The 25000-nt window shown below is 47.9% G+C and overlaps 1 protein-coding gene across 4 annotated transcripts in view; it reads left to right on the top strand.

Annotated features, from left to right (window-relative positions):
* Positions 1-25000, top strand: part of LOC144719463 (uncharacterized) — a 43477-nt gene extending 18477 nt beyond the window's left edge. For 3 of the 4 annotated variants that reach the window (XM_078595397.1, XM_078595418.1, XM_078595407.1), the window contains exons 3-6: positions 7208-7342; positions 12324-12812; positions 20450-20613; positions 23251-25000. In XM_078595397.1, coding sequence (XP_078451523.1) covers positions 7208-7342; positions 12324-12812; positions 20450-20613; positions 23251-23331 — 869 coding nt within the window. In that variant the 3' untranslated portion in view covers positions 23332-25000. The remainder of the gene's footprint in view (positions 1-7207; positions 7343-12323; positions 12813-20449; positions 20614-23250) is intronic. The other variant, XM_078595426.1, reaches the window with a different exon arrangement.

The raw sequence follows: 25000 nt of genomic DNA on the forward strand, positions 1-25000 counted from the left end.
TGGTGAGGGTGAGGTTGAGTGGTGAGGGTGAGGTTGAGTGGTGAGGGTGAGGTTGAGTGGTGAGGGTGAGGTTGAGTGGTGAGGGTGAGGTTGAGTGGTGAGGGTGAGGTTGAGTGGTGAGGGTGAGGTTGAGTGGTGAGGGTGAGGTTGAGTGGTGAGGGTGAGGTTGAGTGGTGAGGGTGAGGTTGAGTGGTGAGGGTGAGGTTGAGTGGTGAGGGTGAGGTTGAGTGGTGAGGGTGAGGTTGAGTGGTGAGGGTGAGGTTGAGTGGTGAGGGTGAGGTTGAGTGGTGAGGGTGAGGTTGAGTGGTGAGGGTGAGGTTGAGTGGTGAGGGTGAGGTTGAGTGGTGAGGGTGAGGTTGAGTGGTGAGGGTGAGGTTGAGTGGTGAGGGTGAGGTTGAGTGGTGAGGGTGAGGTTGAGTGGTGAGGGTGAGGTTGAGTGGTGAGGGTGAGGTTGAGTGGTGAGGGTGAGGTTGAGTGGTGAGGGTGAGGTTGAGTGGTGAGGGTGAGGTTGAGTGGTGAGGGTGAGGTTGAGTGGTGAGGGTGAGGTTGAGTGGTGAGGGTGAGGTTGAGTGGTGAGGGTGAGGTTGAGTGGTGAGGGTGAGGTTGAGTGGTGAGGGTGAGGTTGAGTGGTGAGGGTGAGGTTGAGTGGTGAGGGTGAGGTTGAGTGGTGAGGGTGAGGTTGAGTGGTGAGGGTGAGGTTGAGTGGTGAGGGTGAGGTTGAGTGGTGAGGGTGAGGTTGAGTGGTGAGGGTGAGGTTGAGTGGTGAGGGTGAGGTTGAGTGGTGAGGGTGAGGTTGAGTGGTGAGGGTGAGGTTGAGTGGTGAGGGTGAGGTTGAGTGGTGAGGGTGAGGTTGAGTGGTGAGGGTGAGGTTGAGTGGTGAGGGTGAGGTTGAGTGGTGAGGGTGAGGTTGAGTGGTGAGGGTGAGGTTGAGTGGTGAGGGTGAGGTTGAGTGGTGAGGGTGAGGTTGAGTGGTGAGGGTGAGGTTGAGTGGTGAGGGTGAGGTTGAGTGGTGAGGGTGAGGTTGAGTGGTGAGGGTGAGGTTGAGTGGTGAGGGTGAGGTTGAGTGGTGAGGGTGAGGTTGAGTGGTGAGGGTGAGGTTGAGTGGTGAGGGTGAGGTTGAGTGGTGAGGGTGAGGTTGAGTGGTGAGGGTGAGGTTGAGTGGGGAGGGTGAGGTTGAGTGGGGAGGGTGAGGTTGAGTGGTGAGGGTGAGGTTGAGTGGTGAGGGTGAGGTTGAGTGGTGAGGGTGAGGTTGAGTGGTGAGGGTGAGGTTGAGTGGTGAGGGTGAGGTTGAGTGGTGAGGGTGAGGTTGAGTGGTGAGGGTGAGGTTGAGTGGTGAGGGTGAGGTTGAGTGGTGAGGGTGAGGTTGAGTGGTGAGGGTGAGGTTGAGTGGTGAGGGTGAGGGTGAGTGGGGAGGGTGAGTGGCGGTTGTTAGTGGTGATTAGTGAGGGGTGAGTGGTGAGGGTTAGTGGTGAGCATGAGTGGTGAGGGTGAGTGTTGAGCGTGAGTGGTGAGGGTGAGTGGTGATTGATGAGGGTGTGATTGGGGAGGATGAGTGGTGAGTAGTGAGGGTGAGTGGTGAGGGTGAGTGGTGAGTGGTGAGGGTGAGTGGCGGTTGTGAGTGGTGATTAGTGAGGGGTGAGTGGTGAGGGTGAGCGTGAGTGGTTAGGGTGAGTGGTGAGGGTGAGCAGTGAGGGTGAGCAGTGAGGGTGAGTGGTGATTGGTGAGGGTGTGCTTGGTAAGGATGAGTGGTGAGTGGTCAGGGTGAGTGGTGAGCGGTGAGGGTGAGTGTTGAGGGTGAGGGGTGAGCGTGAGTGGTGAGTGGTGAGCGTGACTGGTGAGGGAGAGTGGTGAGGGAGAGTGGTGAGGGAGAGTGGTGAGGGAGAGTGGTGAGGGAGAGTGGTGAGGGTTAGTGGTGAGAGTGAGTGGTGAGGGTGAGTGGTGATTGGTGAGTGGTGAGGGTGAGGGTGAGTGGTGAGGGTGAGTGGTGAGGGAGATTGGTGAGGGAGGTTGGTGAGTGGTGAGTTGTGAGGGTGAATGGTGAATAGTGAGTGGGAGTGGTGAGTGGTAAGGGTGAGTTGTGAGTGGTGAATGGTGAGGGTGAATGATGAGTACAGTCAATATGCACTGCTGTTATCATACCAGTTACCACCACCACAATATGTACTCCCCTCATCATAGCAGATACCACCACAGCAGTATGCACTGCTGTAATCATAGCAGGTTCCACCACAATATGCACTGCTGTCTTCATAACAGGTACCAACACAGCGGTATACACTGCTGTAGCGATAGTAGATACTGCTATCGAGTTGGTAGATACCGCTATAGAAAATACTAAAACAGTCAGTATATACCGCTACAGTCAGTCAATACTGCTACAGTCAGTATATACCAGAGGTGGGACAAAGTCATTGTTATGCAAGTCCAAGTCGAGTCGCAAGTCATCAAATTCATGACTCGAGTCTGACTCGAGTCCAAGTCACATGACTCGAGTCCACATCTCATAGGTGGGACAAAGTCATTGTTATGCAAGTCCAAGTCGAGTCGCAAGTCATCAAATTCATGACTCGAGTCTGACTCGAGTCCAAGTCACATGACTCGAGTCCACACCTCTGGTATATACTACTATACAGTCAGTACATACTACCACGGTGAGTAGCTACTAGAGTCAGTAGATACTATTATAGAGTGAGTAGATACTGCTATAGATTTTGTAGTTACTGCTATAGTCAGTGGATACAACTATAGAGTCAGCAGATACTATACAGTTAGTCGTTACGAGTATATAGTCGGTAGATACTACTGTAGGCCCAGTAAATACCAGAGGTGGGACAAAGTCATTGTTATGCAAGTCCAAGTCGAGTCGCAAGTCATCAAATTCATGACTCGAGTCTGACTCGAGTCCAAGTCACATGACTCGAGTCCACATCTCATAGGTGGGACAAAGTCATTGTTATGCAAGTCCAAGTCGAGTCGCAAGTCATCAAATTCATGACTCGAGTCTGACTCGAGTCCAAGTCACATGACTCGAGTCCACACCTCTGGTAAATACTACTAGGGTCAGTAGTTATTACAGTCACTAAATACTACTACACAGTCAGTAGCTACTACTGGCTCAGTAGATACTACGGTACAGTCAGTAAATACTACTACAGAGTCAATAGATACCACTTCCTCTGTTGTATGTAAGGTGTTGTTAGTATATATACCTACGAGGGGTAAAGATATTGTTTGAGGGGGGGGGGGGAGACCGCAATTTTCGGAAACCTTTTGACATCAACTATTTACCCCACACTTTCTACAACTTTTTGGACTTGTGAAAGCCTCTTATATATTTGTTGGTGGAGAAATGTACAAACAGCCCACCGGGCTTTGACAATACCTTAGTAACTGTGTATATATATGTAAGGTTTTTAAGAAATATATTTTTCACCCGGGCAAAGCCGGGTACTTCCGCTAGTCACCTATAAACTATTTTTTTTATCTTACCAGGTAAGGCCAACTGAGCTATGTAGCTCTTTTTCAGAAGCGATCTGGCCACAAATAATAGGTCAACAAAGTGGCTTATCACGTGCAAATTTACAGCAGTCATATACTTTCAACGCATGTTTCTAAATGTGGAGGGAAATCCCGGAGGACCCGGAGGAAATTTGACGCTACCACGGGGAAAACATGCACACTCCAAATATACAGGCTTCAGGGAAGGGTTCGAACTCACGACCGCCATACCGATGGGTACGAGCAAAGGTGCAGCCCTGAAAATGCTTGATAACGCGACTGTTGGCAGAAGGGTCTCCATGAGAGGAAACTCCATAGAGAACTCCTCGAGAGGAATAGGTTTGCCTACTCTTCCACGCTTGGTGAAACATCACACGTGACCTTCAAATCGACTCCCGCTGCCTCCACTAAATATGTAGTATTCATCTACTGGCCGTGATATCAATGTATGTTAGGGATTGATCACTTATAATTATCAGTGTGTATGTGGTTATATTGTTTCGGAAATGTATGGAGTTCTTTTAAGGATAATACTGTAATTACTATATAACAATTTGCAGGACTCTGTCAATCCACTGCGAGATAAGGGTTTCTCCACACCGTGTCAGTCGTGGGCGTTGTTGTAACCATACTTGACCACGTTGGTCAGTGCGTGTTGATGAAAGGGGTGGTGGGTCCAGGACCAATTCAGGGATCACTCGCCGCTCATGTTAACTGTGGCCGGGAATCTAACTTTAGTCACTCGCTTGTTAGTGCAGCGTGATAACTCAGCTACTGCTCCATCCCATTTTTTAGGATTAGAGTTTGCACCAGAAGCGTGTTCGAAAATTGCACAACACAAGGACTGGATAACAACAATAATAATAATACTGCTAGGAACCACCTGGTTCCACCAGCCCACAGGGGATTATTGTGTCCGTCCGTCCGTCGTGCATCCAAAATTGGGAGGGGTGGGGCTGGGTGGAGAGGGGAGGTTGGGGAGGGGCTGGGTGGGGAGGGTGGGCAGGGGCCGGGTGGGGAGGGGAGGGTGGGGAGGGGCTGGGTGGGGAGGGTGGGGCTGGGTGGGGGTAGGAGGGGTGGGGCTGTGTGGGGAGGGGCTGGTCACCCCGTGGTGCCCTTATAAAACTCAACGTTTAACCTACTCACGCCGGCTTGTGCCCGCCCTCACAGTCGGCCATATTTGCGGAATACACCACGCCGCCGTTGACCCTGGCCATTGACCGAGCAACCCAACGTTCCTACCAGCTCCCTCCGCAGGAATGTGTTGGATTTAAGAGAGGAAAAAAACAACGCGTTAAAAATAAACAACACTGGAACTCCGCGCATCATCTTCTCCATCCATGGGAACGAAAGGGCTAGGTCAGGATTCAAGTTTCATGTTTGTTTTGTTGAACGTGGCAATAACTCAGGAGACTAGGATAAGTTGCATGTGGAAGAGTTGTCTCAGAGTCGCCAAAATGGCAAAAGAAAAGCAAATACAAATAAAGTACAGCAAAGAAGAAATGTTTTTTAAACAAATTGGTTTCTCAGAAGAAAAAAAAAGTCTCAGAAATGAGATCGTAATGACACATTTTAGGGTCGTACTTTAATCGTTGTGAATGTCTGCATCAATGAGCTGGCTAATATTTAACAGCCGCTGTAGCGTTGTCTCCTCGAACCAAGCTTGTCTGTTCGAGACGACCCCCTCCGCCCATCTAATCTGCACTGATCACTTGTTTTAGAATATAATTTACAATGTGAATCTTTATCCTGAAGATAACGCGGCGCGATGCCTCTGTCTAAGTGGAATTTCGTGTTTGGCCGTGTAAGAATTCCGAGAATGCCAAAATGGTTGCACCTCTTATCTCGTATGTGGACGCTTGTAATACATCACAACGAGAAACGGGACCCTAATAAATAACTAATCGGAATCGTCAATAATTAAGCGCGAAAAACCAAGCGATCAATTATGACTGTGGGACCTCACGAGACTGTCCATTGAATCACCGATCTCTCTTCCAGACACGTCCCGGCATTTCTCACAATGCCCTCGATTATCGTCCCTCTATGCTCTTCGCGACTAATCGTTTTGTCCGAAACGCTTTGTAGTGCGTATCTCGCCACGGGTGCTGTTGGCCTTGGTGTGCGAAGGGCACACGAGGGAGGGGGAAGGGACTGGCGCGCGAGTTTGTCTCGGCGTGAGGGTCGCGGAGGAGGGAGGATGCCGGCTCAGCATTTTCCATCAGAAAAACGAAGGGGAGGTAACGAAGTGCATTTTTTGTACCGAGTGGACCTTTGATCCATCGGGAGGGAGGGGGGAAAGCATTGCTGCCACTGAGATTATCTTTGTGTGCAATTGGTGAATAAAAATGAGTTTTGCTTACCGATGATGTTGTTTTATTTTAACAGTCGTCAGTTGCTTAAACAATTACACTCATGTAAGTCAATAATTACCGATTTAAAGCTTTCGTGACTGCAGGGATTCATCTTCTTGGTTCTTTCGGTAAAGTCACGTAGAAGGAAAATAAGAAAATAAGAAAAATAAAACATAATAAAATAATTCTCACGACGTTTCGGCCAGGTCTGTCGGGGAGACGCTGTCTCCACGACAAACCTGGTCTTCACCTGAGGACGGCTGCTTGCGTTGTGGCCGAAACGTCGTGAGAATTATTTTATTATGTTTTATTTTTATTATTTTATTATTTTCCTTCTACGTGACTTTACCGAAAGAACCAAGAAGATCAATAATTACCGTACTCTATATTTTTTCGTGATAAAATCCAAAAGGGAGGAATAATTGGGGTGGGAATTCTCCATCACAAAGGAAGGCCGGGCCAGAAATTTTATTTTTAAACTTTTTGATTTTCTTATCTGATGGGAATAATTTGCGTTGACAGTGTAATATTATTTTGAAGGCAATCCCATAAGTGACACTTAACTGCGGTCAATAATGACGGAATCCAGCCCGGGTGGGAGTGTGAGAGCACCTGTCTCACAATGGAAGAGTTACAAAGTTAAAATTATGCTCAACTTGAATCCATCATCCAACAAGTTGTTCAATGAATACACTTGCCCTTGTCCAATTTGAATGTGCAATTGTATTGAGGGACGACTGTGTATTGTTGTCTTGGTGTGGTCTGGTACCGTTCTTGCTGTTGTTTTGCTGTCTTGACCGAGCTTGGCAATTGGTGTACTTATGCAATATGAACTTATTATATACTGTATCCATTGTACGTATTTATTTTTAGTGATTTGCTTACTTTTTCTATACTTTGCATTCCTAACGTTTATTGTATTATTTGTTGATGTAACGTTCTGACCCCATCCCCCTACTGGACCTCTGTGAAAAGGAGCATCACAGCTCATCGGATTTCTCCAGGATAAATAAAGATTTTGATTCTAAGAATGTGGAAATTCCACCGCTGGTGCAGGATCACCAAACACACGTAACTGTTTTTTAAAACAATTACGGTGATTATGTAAGTGACCATCGTTATGTTTCATCAGATATATCCCTTGACCGATTGATCATTGACGTAGCTATCGAGTGCGCAGGCGGTCCAACTGCACCGTGGCACCAGAGGTCAGAAGGGGCCAGGCTCTGGGGCTACGAAGACGGCGGTGGGGGGGATTGGGCCGGGAGCCCCAATTCCTTGTAGCAGGGCCCATGCCAACCGCCACTACGCCACCGCTATCGTCTGTTTGATGTATTGGTTTGCCTGGACCGCAGGATTGCTTGGCGGAACAGAGGGGCTTGTGACCGGCAAGCTGTTCCTGCTGTTGTGCACGTTCCTGCTGGAGGCGATGTATGTGGCGGGGATGCTGGTGTTCCGCGTCACCAGGCTGCACGGCAAGCACTCGGAGGGTGAGCACAAAGTAGTCGGAGGCTAAAACTAGACTCTTTTCTGATAATTGTTTTTTTACCCTTCTATCTGGCAACAAACATGACACCTTTTTTACAAGGAGTCATGTTTGCATAGACCACAATACCTGCAGTCATAATGCAAACAAAAAACATAACTCTGATAATGTATGCACTGTCCTTGAAGTTGATTGGTCCACACCCGAGACAGCTTTCGTTAGAGCCTAGTCTCACATGGGTTGGACCAGATGACGCCAAAAGGCGCACAACTCAAAGACAATGCACCATCAGAGTATGAGAGCTCAGGGTAAACATTTACACCATTGGAACCTCATTTTCCAGTAAAAAATATGATCATTGTTTTTTTACCTTTCTATCTGGCAACAAAACTGACACCTTTTTTACAAATTCAAGGACAGTGCATACATTATCAGAGTTATGTTTTTTGTTTGCATTATGACTGCAGGTATTGTGGTCTATGCAAACATGACTCCTTGTAAAAAAGGTGTCAGTTTTGTTGCCAGATAGAAGGGTAAAAAAACAATTATCATATTTTTTACTGGCAAATGAGGTTCCAATAGACTCTTTTCTCTTTTACCAGGTAAGGCCCACTGAGCTGTATAGCTCTTTTTCAGAAGCGACCTGGCTATCACAAATGATAGCTTAAACGAAGTGGCTTATCATCGTGTGGAAATTTACAGCAGCCGAATACTCTAAATGCGTGTTGATTCTGAATGTGGAGGGAAAAACCGAAGGAATCGGATAAAAATCCATGCAATCACAGGGAGAATATGCAAACTACAAATATACAGGCACTGTCAGGGTCTGTATCGAACCCCTGACCTCCTGCATACTAGACGAGGTAATTAACATCTCGCTACCATGGAGATTCTCCAAACAAACCAAGCAAATGCGTAGAGTCCCAAGCAGCTCAGGACCCCTCCCCAAATTCATGAAAAAATATGGGCACATCAAATATCAACTTAGATACCTCATACACATACCAAGCTAATAACAGTATCATAAATAGCCATTTAATCTTTCTCACACCTCTCTTGCATGATCTGGCTTCTCTCATCTCACCGCATTTCTACATTTGTGTCTACAATTCTCTCATCCAAATCGGTAATAGACGAGGAAAGCAAACAGAACAGAAACGTGAGTGCAAGGCCCGAAAATTAAACGTTTCGACAGCACAGACAAACGTGCGGCGAGGCAGCCTTGGCAGCAGTGAGCATTGGTGACTGTGCAGTACTGGTGAGTCCTCATTAGTACGAAACCAGTATACGGGCAATATTTTCGTCTCACTGCTACCTGTTGGTCTGTCACATTTGCTCAATTTGTTAATGGTGACTGAAGACAAGATAACCACAATGCAGTTCTTCAGGAACTGGTGGTTTTAAATAATAATTGTTAAGGTTGTGAGAGCTTTTTTGTTCACAGAGTGCAACGTGTTGTGTCGTTGTGACATGTGGGAGGAGGGAGGGGGGGAGTCGGGCAGTTTTGAGAGGAGGGCCCTTCGTTTGATAATCACACGGACGGATACAGCTTTCTGCCAGGCCTCTGCGAAGAGGGAACAGTTTTGGCAAATACTCTGCGGAAATATGGAGGAATGAGAACCCTTGACGGGTTAGCCGCAGGGCGGTGTGTTTGGGAGAACCGGTTACCGCAATCCTGCCGCAACGTCACTGCGTCGAGACGCCTGCTGCAGTGTCCATGCGTGCGCGTGTGTGAACCTGTCAGTCATCTTAGTCAGTTCACCCCACAACACCTGTGGTCTGTCCAGACACCTCCTCCTGCCAGTGAGTTATCGACACTTTACCTGGCCTCAAAGTGCACCTAGCCTGGCACAACCCACTCTGGCTGACGTCAGCATTACTGAGTGGCGAATGGTAGCTGTTGTTGTTGCGCAGGTGGATTGGTGGCGCAATGGTTAGGGAGCTGGGCCTCAGAATCCGGTGGCCTAAGTTCGATTTCTGGCCATAGCTCACATCAGCGGCAAGTTATAACAAATTCTGGGATTCCCCTAGGTTTGCTCGGCCTTAAATAATGAGTGTCCGGTGTGGTGTATTAACATCAGCACTGGGAAGACAAAGGCGGCCGGGCATGGCACTGCCCACACCACCGCCTCGTGCAATATGTCGACCTTCATAGGTGCTCACCAATTCATTGTTGGATGAGAGTTTCCTCAAGCTTTGCCGGTCATGGGGACTTGTTGACCGTACTTCACCACGTTGGTCAGTGCGCGTGGGTTAAGGGTTGGGCGATCGACCAAGACCAGTTCAGATATCACCCGGGAATCAAGCTCACCGGGTTCAGAGTGCATTGTGCTAACCGCTGTGCCACCGCTCCAACTCTCGTCAGCACAATCACAATGACACCCACCCTCATTTCTATTCCCCGCACAACAATAAACGTCGATGGATCTTTAAGGGAGGGTAATTTCCAAGATATTTATAATTGCATACACCTTGGTGAATACGTGCCCCTGCCAACAATTTATTCGTCATATTTACTCTTTAAAAAAATATTTAAAAGCCAACACTTATAACTGAGGGGGACATGGCAAACTGGGTTTCTATTTTTACTTGTTTGTGAAAATTTATTTTTGTATAAAATATAATATGGATGATCAGTGGTTTCGTGAACTGCATTAAGCGTTGGCTACCAGAGTTAAATTCCTGCTCGTGGTTGACATCACTGGCGAGCCATATCTGAAACAGTCTTGAAAACTCTCCCCTCCCTTCAGCAACCTTGCACCGACCAGCAAACAACGCTTGTGACACAACATGGCGAGGCCTTCATCCAACAGCGGATTTGCAAAGTGCTGTAAAATATGAATTAAAATTATTATTAATATTATATATGAATGGTTGCTGGTAGAACAGCTTATTTCTTTAATCTGTTTATGATTCATGGCCTTTACACAAGTGTAGTGAGTCGTTCAGAGACGCTATTTAGGAGGCAACAACGTTTATTCTACACTTTACGCAACACCGTTACACACGGGACTAAATACACCTATTCTCACTCTTGTTACGCATAGGACCACAATACACCTATTTGTATGTTCGTGTATGCCAATCCATGCGTGCGTCACTAAAATTCCACTGGAAACGATAAACGGTTCCCTACTTTGCTACGGTCATTTATCAAAAAATACTTTAATACGCAGTCGCTAAGTGTTACTGCGCTAGAGAGCTCATCACGATCAGAAGGTTGTGAATTCAGTGCGTGAGAAACTTAACCCAACACCCATTTGGGGTCAATGATATTAGTACCACTTCATGGGAGTCCAATTGTTGATGATTTGTGCACTGTAATGTAGACACGGACATCGTCTCTGACCCAATCACACAGAATGCACCCGATCTAGTCAGATTCCGTCAGCTAAGCAGGATAGGGCCTGGAAATAGTCCTTTGGCGGGTGACCACAATGCTTAACAGGTGTCGTAGGCTGCTGCTAGACTCTATTATCAACAAAGGGCAGTGCAATAACATCCTATTTGTATCATTATTACACGCTGTTTATTAACTCACTCTGTTGTTGTATCTTCAAATCTTATAACTCAATTTTAACCCACTTCCCAATGTGGTATCGACTGCAAACTTGGTATACTTATGTCATACTGATGACAATACTATATTCTATCATACAAAATAAAAAAAACATATATTTGAAAACATTCTTTTCCATACGTTATGTTTTGGCTTGGCTCTAATTGTCCACGGTAAACTGACGTTGGCTGTAAATCACCACGGCCCCCTTACGTTATGGCAAGCTTCGGGGCCACTTCCTGGAGTCGTGGAGTTCTTCCATTGCTAGTACGGTACATTTAATTAAAGCGTGTTTTAAAAAAGTTTTTTTTTAATATCCCCACCTTCACCAACCTGCACTGACCGGTGTGGTGAAGTTTTAAAAAAAAATTGATTTTAATCAAATAACCCCAACGACCCGGCGGTGGAATATCAACAAGAGGCTCTGCACGTACCCAATGTACAATTAGACTGCCCCACACCATAGAGGAGCGCCAAAAACCGGTGTCCACACAGAGCCAGTGAAGTGGAGCCGGTGTACGAGTCAGCTGCCGTGCAGTGACGCCCACGCGGTCGTAGCACGAGCAGGGGGACCCCAGAGATCACGGCGGTCGGTCACGGTAGAGGTAGAAGCTGAAACACACATTCCTGCGGAGGGAGCTGGTAGGAACGTTGGGTTGCTCGGTCAATGGCCAGGGTCAACGGCGGCGTAGTGTATTCCGCAAATATGGCCCGACTGTGAGGGCGGGGGCACAAGCCGGCGTGAGTAGGTTAAACGTTGAGTTTTATAAGGGCACCATGGGGTGACCAGCCCCTCCCCACCCAGCCCCACCCATCCCACCCCCTACCCAGCCCCACCCTCCCCACCCAGCCCCTCCCTCCCCACCCAGCCCCTCCCACCCCCCACCCAGCCCCCACCCACCCTCCCCACCCAGCCCCTCCCCACCCTCCCCTCTCCACCCAGCCCCACCCCTCCCATTTTTGGATGCACGACGGACGGACGGACACAATAATCCTCTGTGGGCTGGTGGAACCAGGTGGTTCCTACCAGTATAATGTACAGCCCTGCGGTTCCTGGCTGGCCAAAGGGCCCTCCACTCGACGGGGCTCACGACTGGCATGGCACGGACGTAACTTTTACCCAGCAGTGCACCGACAAGGGCATTTAATTGAATATCGCCGCTATTATCTTGTTTCTTTCATATGGTTGACGTAGATGCAGATCGACGACTACAATTTCACGTTCAAGTGGTCAAGCCAGATAGCCGTGTCAGGAGCAGTGGAGTGTATCCCCCGTGATGTCTCCTTCACATTTGTGGAGTGGGCATTGCGTTGTTATGTGCTGTATGGTCTGTATAATTACACCAACAATTGTCGTCCGCTCCACTCAAGCCCTCCGCCTCGTCTGCCTGCCCGTGTCGCCCGCCCCACCGTGCGTGCACCACAGCATGGCTGTCTCTGCTCGTGTGGTCCGGCATCTGCTGCGTTTACTGCGGCGCGTGCGGCATCATCGCGCTGGTGGCCGCGCTCGACGCGCCGCTGCCCCCACCCCCGCTCTCCCGGCTACAGCCGCTACCGCTGGCACCACCGCGACCGTCGTCGTCGCCGCCGCCGCCGCATCCACCGCCAGTGCCGCTGGCCGCCCTCAGAATGCAACCCGGCCTCCCGGAGCCCATGCCGCAGCAGGGCCTCCCTGAGCTCGCACCGCACCGGAGCCTCCCGGAATCCGCGGCACACCCCGGCCACCCGGGTCCCACGCTGGCTCTCGCCCTGCACGTGCTACCCGTGCTGACCAAGACGTTGGCGGCGCTGGCTGGGTGCCGCATGTGCGCCGAGTTCTGGTTCGTGCGAACTAAGCTGAGGCTGCCGACGAGGCGCAGCAGGGTGCGCGACCCCGGCGAGGACCCCTTCGTCATCGACGCCGCCACCTACACAGGTGTCGCCCCCCCACACCCCCCACCCCGTCACTGAAGTTAGTGAGACTTCGTTAGGCCTCGCGTGTGCCCAGCCCTGCCACATTCCATCGTTTTGCCAAATATGTGCACGCGTGTGTGTTACGGGGAGAAGTAGCACACCGGTTAGCACGCTGCGCTACGAAGCCGGCGACCCGAGTTCGATTCCTGCTCACGGCCAACACCAGTGACGATTATCTGAGCCTCCCCTAGGTCGAATCAGCCTCAAATGAGTACCTGCGGCAATGTGTAAACATTACCGATAGGGAGACAAAGGCGGCCGGGCGTGGTGCTATGCGGCCTTCATAGGTGCTCGCTAACAGCGCTTGCCCAAACAGTCTGTTCAGGCTATACGGAGGATCTTTGTCTTTGTTGAACTTCTTCCACACTGTACGTAGCCAACCATGCTAATCGGAGGTGTGTGTGTGTGTCCGTCTTGATGTTACGCTTTACAACTAAGGTTGAAAGCGTCCATAACGTGGGGGTTTGGGGGTGCTGTAAAGACGATCCAATATGAATGAAACATGAGATTGACGCAGTGCTGCGAATATGAACTTCCCAGAGAGAGTGAAAACTGGCCAAATCTATCAAAGAGTTTTGCAACACTTGGAGGGCATTAACCAGAGGCAAAAGATATTCGCAAATATGAAAGCGCGTGTTTCCGTGACAGCTACCCTCAGTACTACAAATATAAGGACAAATGCGCCTTGCAAAGAGTTATATAATCTATGCCAATGTTTGATTTTTTTGGCCACTTTTATTCAAACGGCTGTTGCCATAGCGTCACACGACAAAGTGTCCATTTGAAATTCTCACAGCGAGCAGTGCATCACCCCCCCCATGCCTTTGAGAATGGTCAGCGGAAGGATATATCACAGAACTACTTTTGAGATTAATGAAATTGGACAAATGTCCCAACGCAGTATCCTTCTGAAAAAGAGTCTTCATATTAATTTTATCTTCCCTTGATAAATAAATCTCACATTTTAACTCTAACCTCCAAACCCCTGTTCACAACCCTAACCCTTATAATAGCTTCCACTTTAATGCCTTACCATTGAATGTTTGCAAAACCACAAGGCAAACCATCACCCCACTGAAAATATAGCAGTAATATTAAATGTAACGTGACCATTCGTTATATCCTTCATGCAAACGCTTGCTCTTAAAATACCAGCCCAAATATGTCGACCCCTGAACTTGCCCTCAAATTTGCCATTAAACTACAAAACTTGAAAGTATTGCTTCATTTTCTCGGAAACACGTAGCAAGCGTGTATTTTTACCTGCGTTTAAAGGCAATGATGCACATGGTCGTAGCATCGGGTCATCGTGTGGCTTTAGGAAAAACTTTGGCCTTAAAGCAATTTGCTAAATCTTAAAGACGACATTGGAAATTTGGCTCTGGATGGGCAGTTGAGTGTGCGACAGCATTCGTGGTGATGTATGGTAATTGAGCTTAGATTGCAATTGATCCAGGGTTGAGCCTGACCGTACTTGGATGGGTGACCGTCACAAAACAAATTCCTGTGGAGGGAGCTGCTGGTAGGAACGTTGGGTTGCTCGGTCAATGGCCAGGGTAAACGGCGGCGTGGTGTATTCCGCAAATATGCCCGACTGTGAGGGTGGGCACAAGCCGGCGTGAGAAGGTTAAACGTTGAGTTTTATAAGGGCACCACGGGGTGACCAGCCCCTCCCCACCCAGCCCCACCCCTCCCACCCCCCACCCAGCCCCACCCTCCCCACCCAGCCCCTCCCCACCCTCCCCACCCAGCCCCTTCCCACCCTCCCCTCCCCACCCAGCCCCTCCCTGCACGACGGACACAATAATCTCCTGTGAGTTGGTGTAACCAGGAGGCTCCTACCAGTATTATCAGTACGCTGTAGGTTGTGCAGCTCTCTGGTGGGCAGCAAGAGGACAGTGCAGTAGAATGTACGTCTGTATGTATGCATGTTGAACTTCTTTCGCATCGTACGTATACAACCATGCTCCTCGGAGGTGCGGAAAAAAACATTGTTATAATGACCTTCTGTGCTCCTGCATCTATGCTCCCCACCTTCAACTTGCGCTCACACCACCGTGGTGCGAAACGCAATCAAAATAACTCGCGTGACCCGCACGGCATGGTGAGACCCACGTCCAGCAGTAGATTGGCAATAGGGCTGTACGAGTAGGTGCATTGCAATTGTCGCATTCGCAAGGTGAGCACAGTCTTCAAGTCCGCATCTTGCCCGTCCAGCACCCGCCTGCCCAGAATCCACACGTAAAAATATCAGAGGCTGAACCAAAAGCCGACCGCAACATTGGGCCGTTGTGCGCTGACGTACAAACAGGGCTTCTCTCGCCGGCGGGGTACTCCCCGTGCTTGCCCTTGAGAAATTACATGGTTACCGACCGGGTGACGTGATGTAGATTTATCGAGAGCTGAATGACTTCTCTGTGACAGGTGTGAGCGATTCCAACCGGTGGTGAAAATGTCAAATGAAGCAGAGTAATTCACACTGGCAAAGAAGGCAAAAGGTCCCCCGTGTAACCTTTAAAGACTGCTGGGGCAAGTGTTGTTAGCATGCACCTATGAAGGCCGGCATGGCATACAAGGGGGTGGGCGGCCATCAATGACAAATAAGACAAAGATCCCCCGTATAGCCTAAACAGACTATTGAGACAAGTGCTGTTAGCAAGCACTTATTCAGGCCGGCACAGCACACAAGGGGGTGTTTGGCCAGCACCACGCCCGGCTGCCTTTATCTCCCAAGTGGCGATGTTTACACAGTGCACCAGGTACTCATTAGAGTTGACCTAGGGGAGGCCCAGAACCAGTTCAGATAATCGTCACTTGATTCTAGATTTGAAGCTTTCGTGACTGCAAGGAATCATCTTCTTAGGTTTTTTCGATAAAGTCACGTAGGTAAAACATCAAAATGAATGAAAATAAAATAAAATAAAAAATCACGACGTTTCGGAGGCAACACAAGTCTCCGTCATCAGGTGGGACCGTCACAGCCAGATTAGCTGCATCAAGTGAGGCAATGATTCAAGATGTAATCCCTTAAAAGCGAGTTGAGGGGGGGAGGAGAGGGAGGGGGGAGCTCATCAGACTATGGTAGCCAATGAATGGAACGTATCGGGAGGGAGGGGGGGCGAGGCCAAAAGGGTGGGCGACGGCGTGCAAGCGATTGTGCGCAAGCGGCTAATTACTGCACACGCCAACACAATGGAGCGATTATGCGCAAGCGGCCAACTGCCGCACACGCCAACACAATGGGCAGAGAGGGGGAGGGAAGCTCTAATACACATGATAGACAAAAGAACGAAAATGCCCATGTTAATACCAATGCTGGCTGAACAATGAAGAGAGTACTGTTAAAAAATAACTGGGGATGTTAACACTCGGTAAAGTAAAGTAAAATAGTGCCTGTCAGATAAGATGGTCCAAAAAATTGTAATTAAGTCTTTTTTGCGTGGTTGATAACATCTTTCCAATGATTACTAAGTTTGTACCCATCATCACGGTTGAAATTATGTCTGTGTTTGTATATTTGTATGGCTTCGTGTACAAACCTTTGATGGTAGCCGGGAGGTTTGCAGAGAACCTTGGTCTCGGAAAAGACAATTTCATGAGAGCCCACCGAGTTGTAGCAATGATCGGCAACGGCAGAAGAATCAGTTCTGCCGTGTTTCAGATCTGACTTGTGCTCGCGGACACGATCAGAAACATGACGTTTCGTTTCTCCAATGTAGCAATCACCACAAATGCAACTCAATTTGTAGACTCCAGGATACTGTAAGTCAGGAACGACATCCTTCACAGATGGAATCAGATCACGGATTTTATGCACTGTACTGAATCGGACTTGGATCTTATGTTTGTTTAGAATTTTGGAGATCTTTTTGGTCACGCCAGCTATGTATGGTAACGTGATGGTTTTGGTCGGAGTTTCATGTGGCTGTTTCTGTGTGGTGGGAGAGACAGCTTGGCTGATAGTACGGTCAGAGTATCCGTTCATCCTGAGGGCCCGATGTACATGTCTTAATTCACCAGTCAGGTGGTGTTTGTCAGAAATGCCATGGGCTCTGTGGTATAGCGTTTTGATGAGAGAATTCTTTTGAGATGGGTGGTGGTGGGAATCCGGTTTCAAGTAGGAATCTGTGTGGGTGGCTTTTCTGTAGACAGAATGTCCCAAGGATCCGTCAGGCCTCCTCTCAAACAGAATATCCAAGAATGGTAGTTTACCGTCTTTCTCCACTTCCATGGTGAATCTGATGGATGGGTGTCTGGAATTGATGTGGTCCAAGAAGTGGTTCAATGCTGGGAGGCCATGTGGCCAGATGACGAAAGTTTCATCCACATACCTCTTCCACAGGGAAGGACGTAGGGTGGATGTCTGGATGACGTCTGATTCAAACTTTTCCATGAACATGTTGGCTATAACTGGTGACAAAGGGGAGCCCATAGGGGTACCCTCATTCTGTTTGTAGAAGGTGCCATTCCAGGTAAAATAGGTGTTGGTGAGGCAATGCCTAACCAGCGCAGGTACATCAGAATTCAATCCATGTTGGACTAAGTCCTCAATTATTGTTAGGGTGTCCGGTACTGGGACTTTGGTAAACAAAGATACTACATCAAAGCTGACGAGGATGTCATCAGGAGATAGTACCATGTCCTTAACCATAGAGACTAATTGGGTTGAGTTGAGTACTGCCGAATTCTCTCATCAAAACGCTATACCACAGAGCCCATGGCATTTCTGACAAACACCACCTGACTGGTGAATTAAGACATGTACATCGGGCCCTCAGGATGAACGGATACTCTGACCGTACTATCAGCCAAGCTGTCTCTCCCACCACACAGAAACAGCCACATGAAACTCCGACCAAAACCATCACGTTACCATACATAGCTGGCGTGACCAAAAAGATCTCCAAAATTCTAAACAAACATAAGATCCAAGTCCGATTCAGTACAGTGCATAAAATCCGTGATCTGATTCCATCTGTGAAGGATGTCGTTCCTGACTTACAGTATCCTGGAGTCTACAAATTGAGTTGCATTTGTGGTGATTGCTACATTGGAGAAACGAAACGTCATGTTTCTGATCGTGTCCGCGAGCACAAGTCAGATCTGAAACACGGCAGAACTGATTCTTCTGCCGTTGCCGATCATTGCTACAACTCGGTGGGCTCTCATGAAATTGTCTTTTCCGAGACCAAGGTTCTCTGCAAACCTCCCGGCTACCATCAAAGGTTTGTACACGAAGCCATACAAATATACAAACACAGACATAATTTCAACCGTGATGATGGGTACAAACTTAGTAATCATTGGAAAGATGTTATCAACCACGCAAAAAAGACTTAATTACAATTTTTTGGACCATCTTATCTGACAGGCACTATTTTACTTTACTTTACCGAGTGTTAACATCCCCAGTTATTTTTTAACAGTACTCTCTTCATTGTTCAGCCAGCATTGGTATTAACTAGGGGTCGGCACGGTTTGAACCGACTCAAACTGGTTTCAAATTGAGCAATCCAAACCAAACCAGCGACGACTGAACCAAACCAAACCAAAACCAAACCAAACTAAGCTAAACCAAACCTCTTAAGTTGGCTTGAACCAAACTAGTTTGAGCCGGTTCCACCCTGTCCGAGCCAAACCGAGTCGGTTTTCGTAGCCCCAAACCAAACCGAACCAGTTCAAACAGAGCCAAACCAAACCGATTTGGTTCGGTTCAAACCGCGGTTTGGTGGTTTGAGCCAAACCGTGCCGACCCCTAGTATTAACATGGGCATTTTCGTTCTTTTGTCTATCATGTGTATTAGAGCTTCCCTCCCTCTCTCTGCCCATTGTGTTGGCGTGTGCGGCAGTTGGCCGCTTGCGCATAATCGCTCCATTGTGTTGGCGTGTGCAGTAATTAGCCGCTTGCGCACAATCGCTTGCACGCCGTCGCCCACCCTTTTGGCCTCGCCCCCCCTCCCTCCCGATACGTTCCATTCATTGGCTACCATAGTCTGATGAGCTCCCCCCTCCCTCTCCTCCCCCCCTCAACTCGCTTTTAAGGGATTACATCTTGAATCATTGCCTCACTTGATGCAGCTAATCTGGCTGTGACGGTCCCACCTGATGACGGAGACTTGTGTTGCCTCCGAAACGTCGTGATTTTTTATTTTATTTTATTTTATTTTCATTCATTTTGATGTTTTACCTACGTGACTTTACCGAAAAAACCTAAGAAGAATCGTCACTTGTATTGACCGTGAGCAGTAATCGAACCCTAGTCGCTGGATTCGTAGCGCAGCGCAATAATGCTGCACTACCACTCGCCATAAATGACACACAAACATACACAAACACACTTAGGCAAATAATTCACACGTAGCTATGTACGGATACACGACAAAATGCACGCTGTTAAACCAGATTCGAGTTTCAACTGTGAACGGTGTCGTGCGTGGTTCTTGCCTGGACCAGAAAGGTGAAAAATGTTAAAAAAAAATTTATCTCGAAATCGTCCAATTTTTTTTTTCAATCGGTAAAAAAAGCCAGCAAGCCTATTCAGCAAAAATATTAGTGAGACATTTTATGATTCAATTCATGAATGGGAGAATGTAAACTTCTACGTGAAGATGATTTTAGAATGGCTTCATGAACTTGAATCCAGCGTTTCTCCTGCTCGTGAATACAATAAGAGGAGCCTATTTAGGGATTTAAATGTTTGACTTAACCGCTGTGTGTGTGTTAAAATAGTTAGCTGTTTATTTACCGATAGGAAGCCTCATTGTGGACTAATCTATGGGAAGCTCCCGATTGAGATTGTTTTGGAAGTTGCATATTGCAGTCCTATTTTTCCACGGTGAGAGATAACCATAATGCTCAGAGAAAACCCATACATACATTCTTACATACAACAATACAAAGAAAAAAATATTACCACCGGTGGCGTAGTGTGGTTGACATGGGTCCGAGTGCATCCCCCCCCCACTCAATGCCTATGCCACCAAATAACACTCGACGTGAGAACAAACGTAGTATACTTAGAAATATAATGTAATACAACACAGAGAGTCGGCTAACTTAACAGTCAACACCCTACCTGGTTGATTACGTTCTTCCAAAGATTGCTACATTTGAGAGAGAGAGAGACAAAACACGGACACTATCTGCTTGTGTGTCTGTCTGTGTCTCCGTGTCTGTGTTTTGTCTCTCTCTCTCAAATGTAGCACTCTTTGGAAGAACGTAATCAACCAGGTGGGGTGTTGACTGTTGTGTTCGCCGACTCTCTGTGTGGTATTGCATAATATTTCTAAGTTAACTATGTTTGTTTTCTCTTTGATTTATACCTGATGATGATTGCTTGTGTTGCAATCGAAACGTCGTATGCTATTATTTCATTTATTATTTTCTCTTTATACGTGACTTTACCGAAAGAACCAAAGAGTAATTCCTGCAGTCACGAAAGCTCCAAATAACACTCGACGTGAGGGCCGGCACCCCATTTGCGCCGCTGCCTTTAACACGAACAGCATCGTGAGCTAAACGGTTGAGCTGGTCGGTGGCGCCGTAGCGCCGCGCGTGTTGTCGAGACCACTTGCGCATCTCTCGCTGGGTGCCCCGCAGCCGGAATCGCAGGCAGCTGCGGCTACTCGGCGCTGGCCTTCACGGCGTACGCGGCCGGCGGGCTGGTGATGGCCGGACGCGGCGCCGGCGACACCGTGTACCTGTGCACCCTCACGCTGCTGCTGCTGTGCCGAGCCATCCTCCTCGTCCAGATATTCATGCAGGTTGGCGCACGCACGCGGACACGCACGCACGTTTTCGTACGCACGCGCGCACGAGCGCCGCTGACGCTTACGCACGCATGCGCGCACGGGATCAAAAAAAAGGCAACGGTCGCCCTGTATAGTCTTCAACAGACTGTTGGGGAAAGTGCTGTTAGCAAGCACCAATGAAGGCCAGGATGCTACACGAAGGGGTCGGTAGCCAAGACCAATCCCAGCCGGCTTTGTCTCCCCAGTGCTGATGTTGTACACACTGCACCAGGCACTCATTTAAGGTTGAGTCGACCTTGGGGAAGCCCAGGACTGGTTCAGATAATTGTCACTGGTGTTGGCCGTCAGCAGAAATCTAAATCTGGTCGCCAGATTCGTAGCGCAGTGCGCTAACCACTGTCCCACCGCCCCGCACATGCACTCACATGCACGCATGTATACACATTTTGACATGCACTTATGTGTAAAGGCACATAGGCAAGCATCACTACACACGTGCGCGCACACATGTGTGCCCACGAGCCCACGTGCGTATGCGCTCGCACATACGCACGCACAATTACAACATCAGCTCCTCTTTTGTAAGAAATAAACATTAAGCCATGGGCATGCTAAGGCCAAGTTCAAATACCAGTTGCCTATAGTCTTCTGCGTGGCCCGAAGTTCAAGCTTGGTCATTGGGATCACAAGTGCGGGTCTACTTTCCCCAGGTAGCTCCCTCACTTCTCCCACCTCACGAGACGACTGATGACGATGGATGTGGCATTGGTTATGCCAGCGGGGCTGCTGCACACTTGCTGACCTGCAAAATTCTTTAAATGTTTTCCATCACGGTCGGCTACATACCTGCTTGTGTTTTTTTGGCCCTGTCGACATTGTTTTTGTCGAATCGGAGGCTCTGCCCCCTGGAATTATTTCCATGTCTGCTGCAGGAGACCATACTGGAAACCCCCCATGCATTTCCCCGCTCCGTTTCATTCTACGAAGATGCTTGAAGCACTGCACGACTGTGTTGTTTTTGTACAAAAAAAGTGCTGAAATAAAACACGTACGCGTCAGGGATTTTTTTCACGTTGAGATTAGATTAAGATCTGCAATCTCGTCGTTGTGCGAGCGTGCTGTCTTTTGCGGTACATTACCCGTTTTGTCAGCTGTTCTATTTTTTCTCGTTGCAGAACTGATGGCAAAGCACAATTTAAGCGTGGCTGTAACAAACTCTCCGCCAAGGATGCATTGAATTTATACCTCGAGGCCCTTGTGAACTTGGCATCAACAATCGATATCAGCTGATCGTTTAAAATAAATCACAAGCATGATTTTCGGATTCATATTCTTGGTTCTTTCGGTAAAGTCACGTAGAAGGGAAATAATAAAATAAAATAAAATACAAATTAAACAATTAAATTCTCACGACGTTTCGATTGCAACACAAGCAATCATCATTTTCTTGCTGTGGTTTTCACACCTGATGATGATTGATTGTGTTGCAATCGAAGCGTCGTGATAATTTTATTGTTTAATTTGTATTTTTATTATTTCCCTTCGACGTGACTTTACCGAAAGAATCAAGAATATTAATCCCTGCAGCCACGAAAGCTTTAAATAAAAAAAAAGATTTTCGGACTTCAACAGGTTTCTGCTCATAAGTATTAACTACTCTGCTTGTTCACCCAGGAAAGCCTCACTGAGCTTCAAGATCCTTGTTCAGGAGGGTCCTGCCAGGTTTTACACAGGAGGGGACGATGTTGCTGCGTGTAATCCCAATTAAGTCATTTGCAGACATATAATTTTTCAGTATTGGGATGTTTTGGCCAATACCAGTTGCATTGTATGTATATTGTAGCTGTGGGATGACACCGGAGGAAACCCATACAGAACATGGGGGAGCACAAACTAACGCAGAAAGGGACCGAGTTGGGAATCGAACCCAAGCCCTTCTTCCTGTGAGGCACACACGTTACCACTGCGCCACCTCTGCTCCTGTATTGTGTACAGTGCCACACAGGCCGTGACACGAACTTATTTCCACGACAAATCGGTTGCACGTGCGCATAGGCCCCAGGCTTAGACTGGTGCGTGGCTATGTACGTATGTTCAACCTTTTTCCGCACCGTACATAGCCAACCGTGCGGGGGAGGACAACAAACCAAACACAATAAGCAGTTCCAAATAAATTAGCTTTCAATGCAGATTATAAAGATTTAAAAGGTTATGATTGATTTGGCCCACTGATTTGCTAACCCGTCCATAATAAAGGTTTTTTTGGGTTAGATCGCGTAAATATACATGTGTCGTTCAACCCGCCACCACCTGACACAGCCTATTAGTAAGCTTTGTTACGTAAACAAAACGTGCCAATTAGTTACTACTTCAGCGACCAATATCATTTATTATGGATAATATTGGTCGCGAAAGCCTATGTGTTAAACCTACTACACACGGCTGCGGTGCTGCCCACCCAAATAGCCGGCCACTTTGTTGAGGTCTGCCCCTTGGCGGTGGCGACGGCTCGAAGCTGGACTTGGCAGATGTGATTGAACTCTACGACGTGCCAATCGAGCGATCGAGTGACATCGGACAGCAAAATGCTGGAATTAAGAGTTGCCCTGTTCACAGAACGCTCCGTCTGCTCTCTGCGCGTGCTCGCAGGCGGCGAGGATACACCACGTGAGGAAAAAGCGAGGACTCGACGTCCCCAAGGTGAAGCTCGTAGGGGACTCCGTGCCATAGCGGCGGCCTCTCCGCTGGTGCCGGCTGCCTTGCGGGAGGCGGTGAGGGTGCGGCACCATCAGCCGGGGCGTAGCAGCGCTCCGCTTGTGTGTCTGCGGCGCGTTGCGGCGGCAACAGCTCGCCGGAAACGAACTTTGTGTTGCACTCGAATTCTGGAGTTTTTGTAAATATATATTTTTTCAATCTCAGATCTAATGCGTGTTCAAAGACAGTAAGATGCTGTGGACAGATTCTGCACTGACTTAAAATGGCTCGTTTGTTTGGATTTCTTAAAATATATATATGAATGAGCGTGATGGTTGCACTGCCAGGCAGCTTGGATGTGAAGTTGATGTTGAATTGATCGACCTTCAGTGAGCGATGGCCGCACACCAGCCATCCATAAGGTATCCAATGGTGGAGGGGTTCAACACAATTATTCTGAGTTACAAATGAGATTTTTAGGTGCAATGTTGCCGTGATGAGCGGTAAAGACATGACGTCGCAAAAGGAGGCAAGGAGATGACACCGGGAGCTGAACATACGGTACCTATGTCTAGGGTTGCCATCTCCAGGGCTTCAAAAGAACAATAAATATCACGGCAAGAAGAATATTTCACAGTATCGGCAGCGAGGTGATCGACATGTAAGTGTGAGTTGTGTATTTTCTATGCAATTTAAAAAACCGGGACTTTTAATGTTCTCGGAAGACTCACAGATTTCCCAGGACGGGTAGTTCACAACGAGGACGATACTGGGACAACCGGCACAGGTGGCAAGGGCCTCCTTCCATACCCTCTGACTGAAATGGTGAAAGGTTTCAGACCTGGGCGGCTGCCTAAGCGAAAACTGGTTTTAAATGTATATGGCGTCATGAACGCCGTGTCTTAGTCTACAAAACCGATATCGGCCAGTAACGACCTGAAACAGGAGCACCAAAAGTTCGTGTTATTCTGAGTATCCAAAATAGTTCACCTCGACAAAACCGGAGTAAGAGTTAGAAAATGCAATGAGCAGCTGTGGGGGATGAGGGTGAACCAGTGGACACTTCACTTTGTATTTGCTCCAGTGATTTTTGTTTTGAAACTTTCCCGATGAAAGGCATTTAAGTATTCAACAATTAGTTGATGCAGAATATAAACACATCCAGGGCTTGCTTAAGATATCTTTGCCCACAGGACACAAGCGAAGAAAAGACCCCCTCCCCCCCGGCCCTCTCCCTTACACAAATCCCTAACCCTTGCTGCTGGAACACTCCAATGCAATATGTGGAAGATGGGAAAAAATTGAGGATTCAATTAAAATAGCCTAATTAAGGTAGCATTACGGTAGTGTTGTTTGTATTGTTCATCTTAAAATTATAATATTAATAAAGAGTCTGACTTTTTTATTATTATAATAAATAAAATGTGTTTTATTTCTGTTTTTGGGCCTCTGGTAATTTGTGCCCTCTACGAATGTAATACCCCCCCCCCCCCACTAAATCCGGGCTCACTGCCATGTATGGAAAGCTGTGTGCACTGCTAACCCAGTCGGACATATGAATCGCCAATTTGTATGCGGAGGTCAGTGTAATGGGCATTCCGCTAATTGCGATGTGTGGGGCGGTGTGCTCCCCCTGCCCTGTGCACATTGTTTCCCCCAATACCGGTGTGTAAAATGACATTAAAGAATAACGTTCTCAAACGTT

Source organism: Lampetra planeri, chromosome 1, assembly GCF_965212315.1.
Source record: "Lampetra planeri chromosome 1, kcLamPlan1.2.h2, whole genome shotgun sequence".
NCBI classification, from domain to species: Eukaryota; Metazoa; Chordata; class Hyperoartia; order Petromyzontiformes; family Petromyzontidae; genus Lampetra; species Lampetra planeri.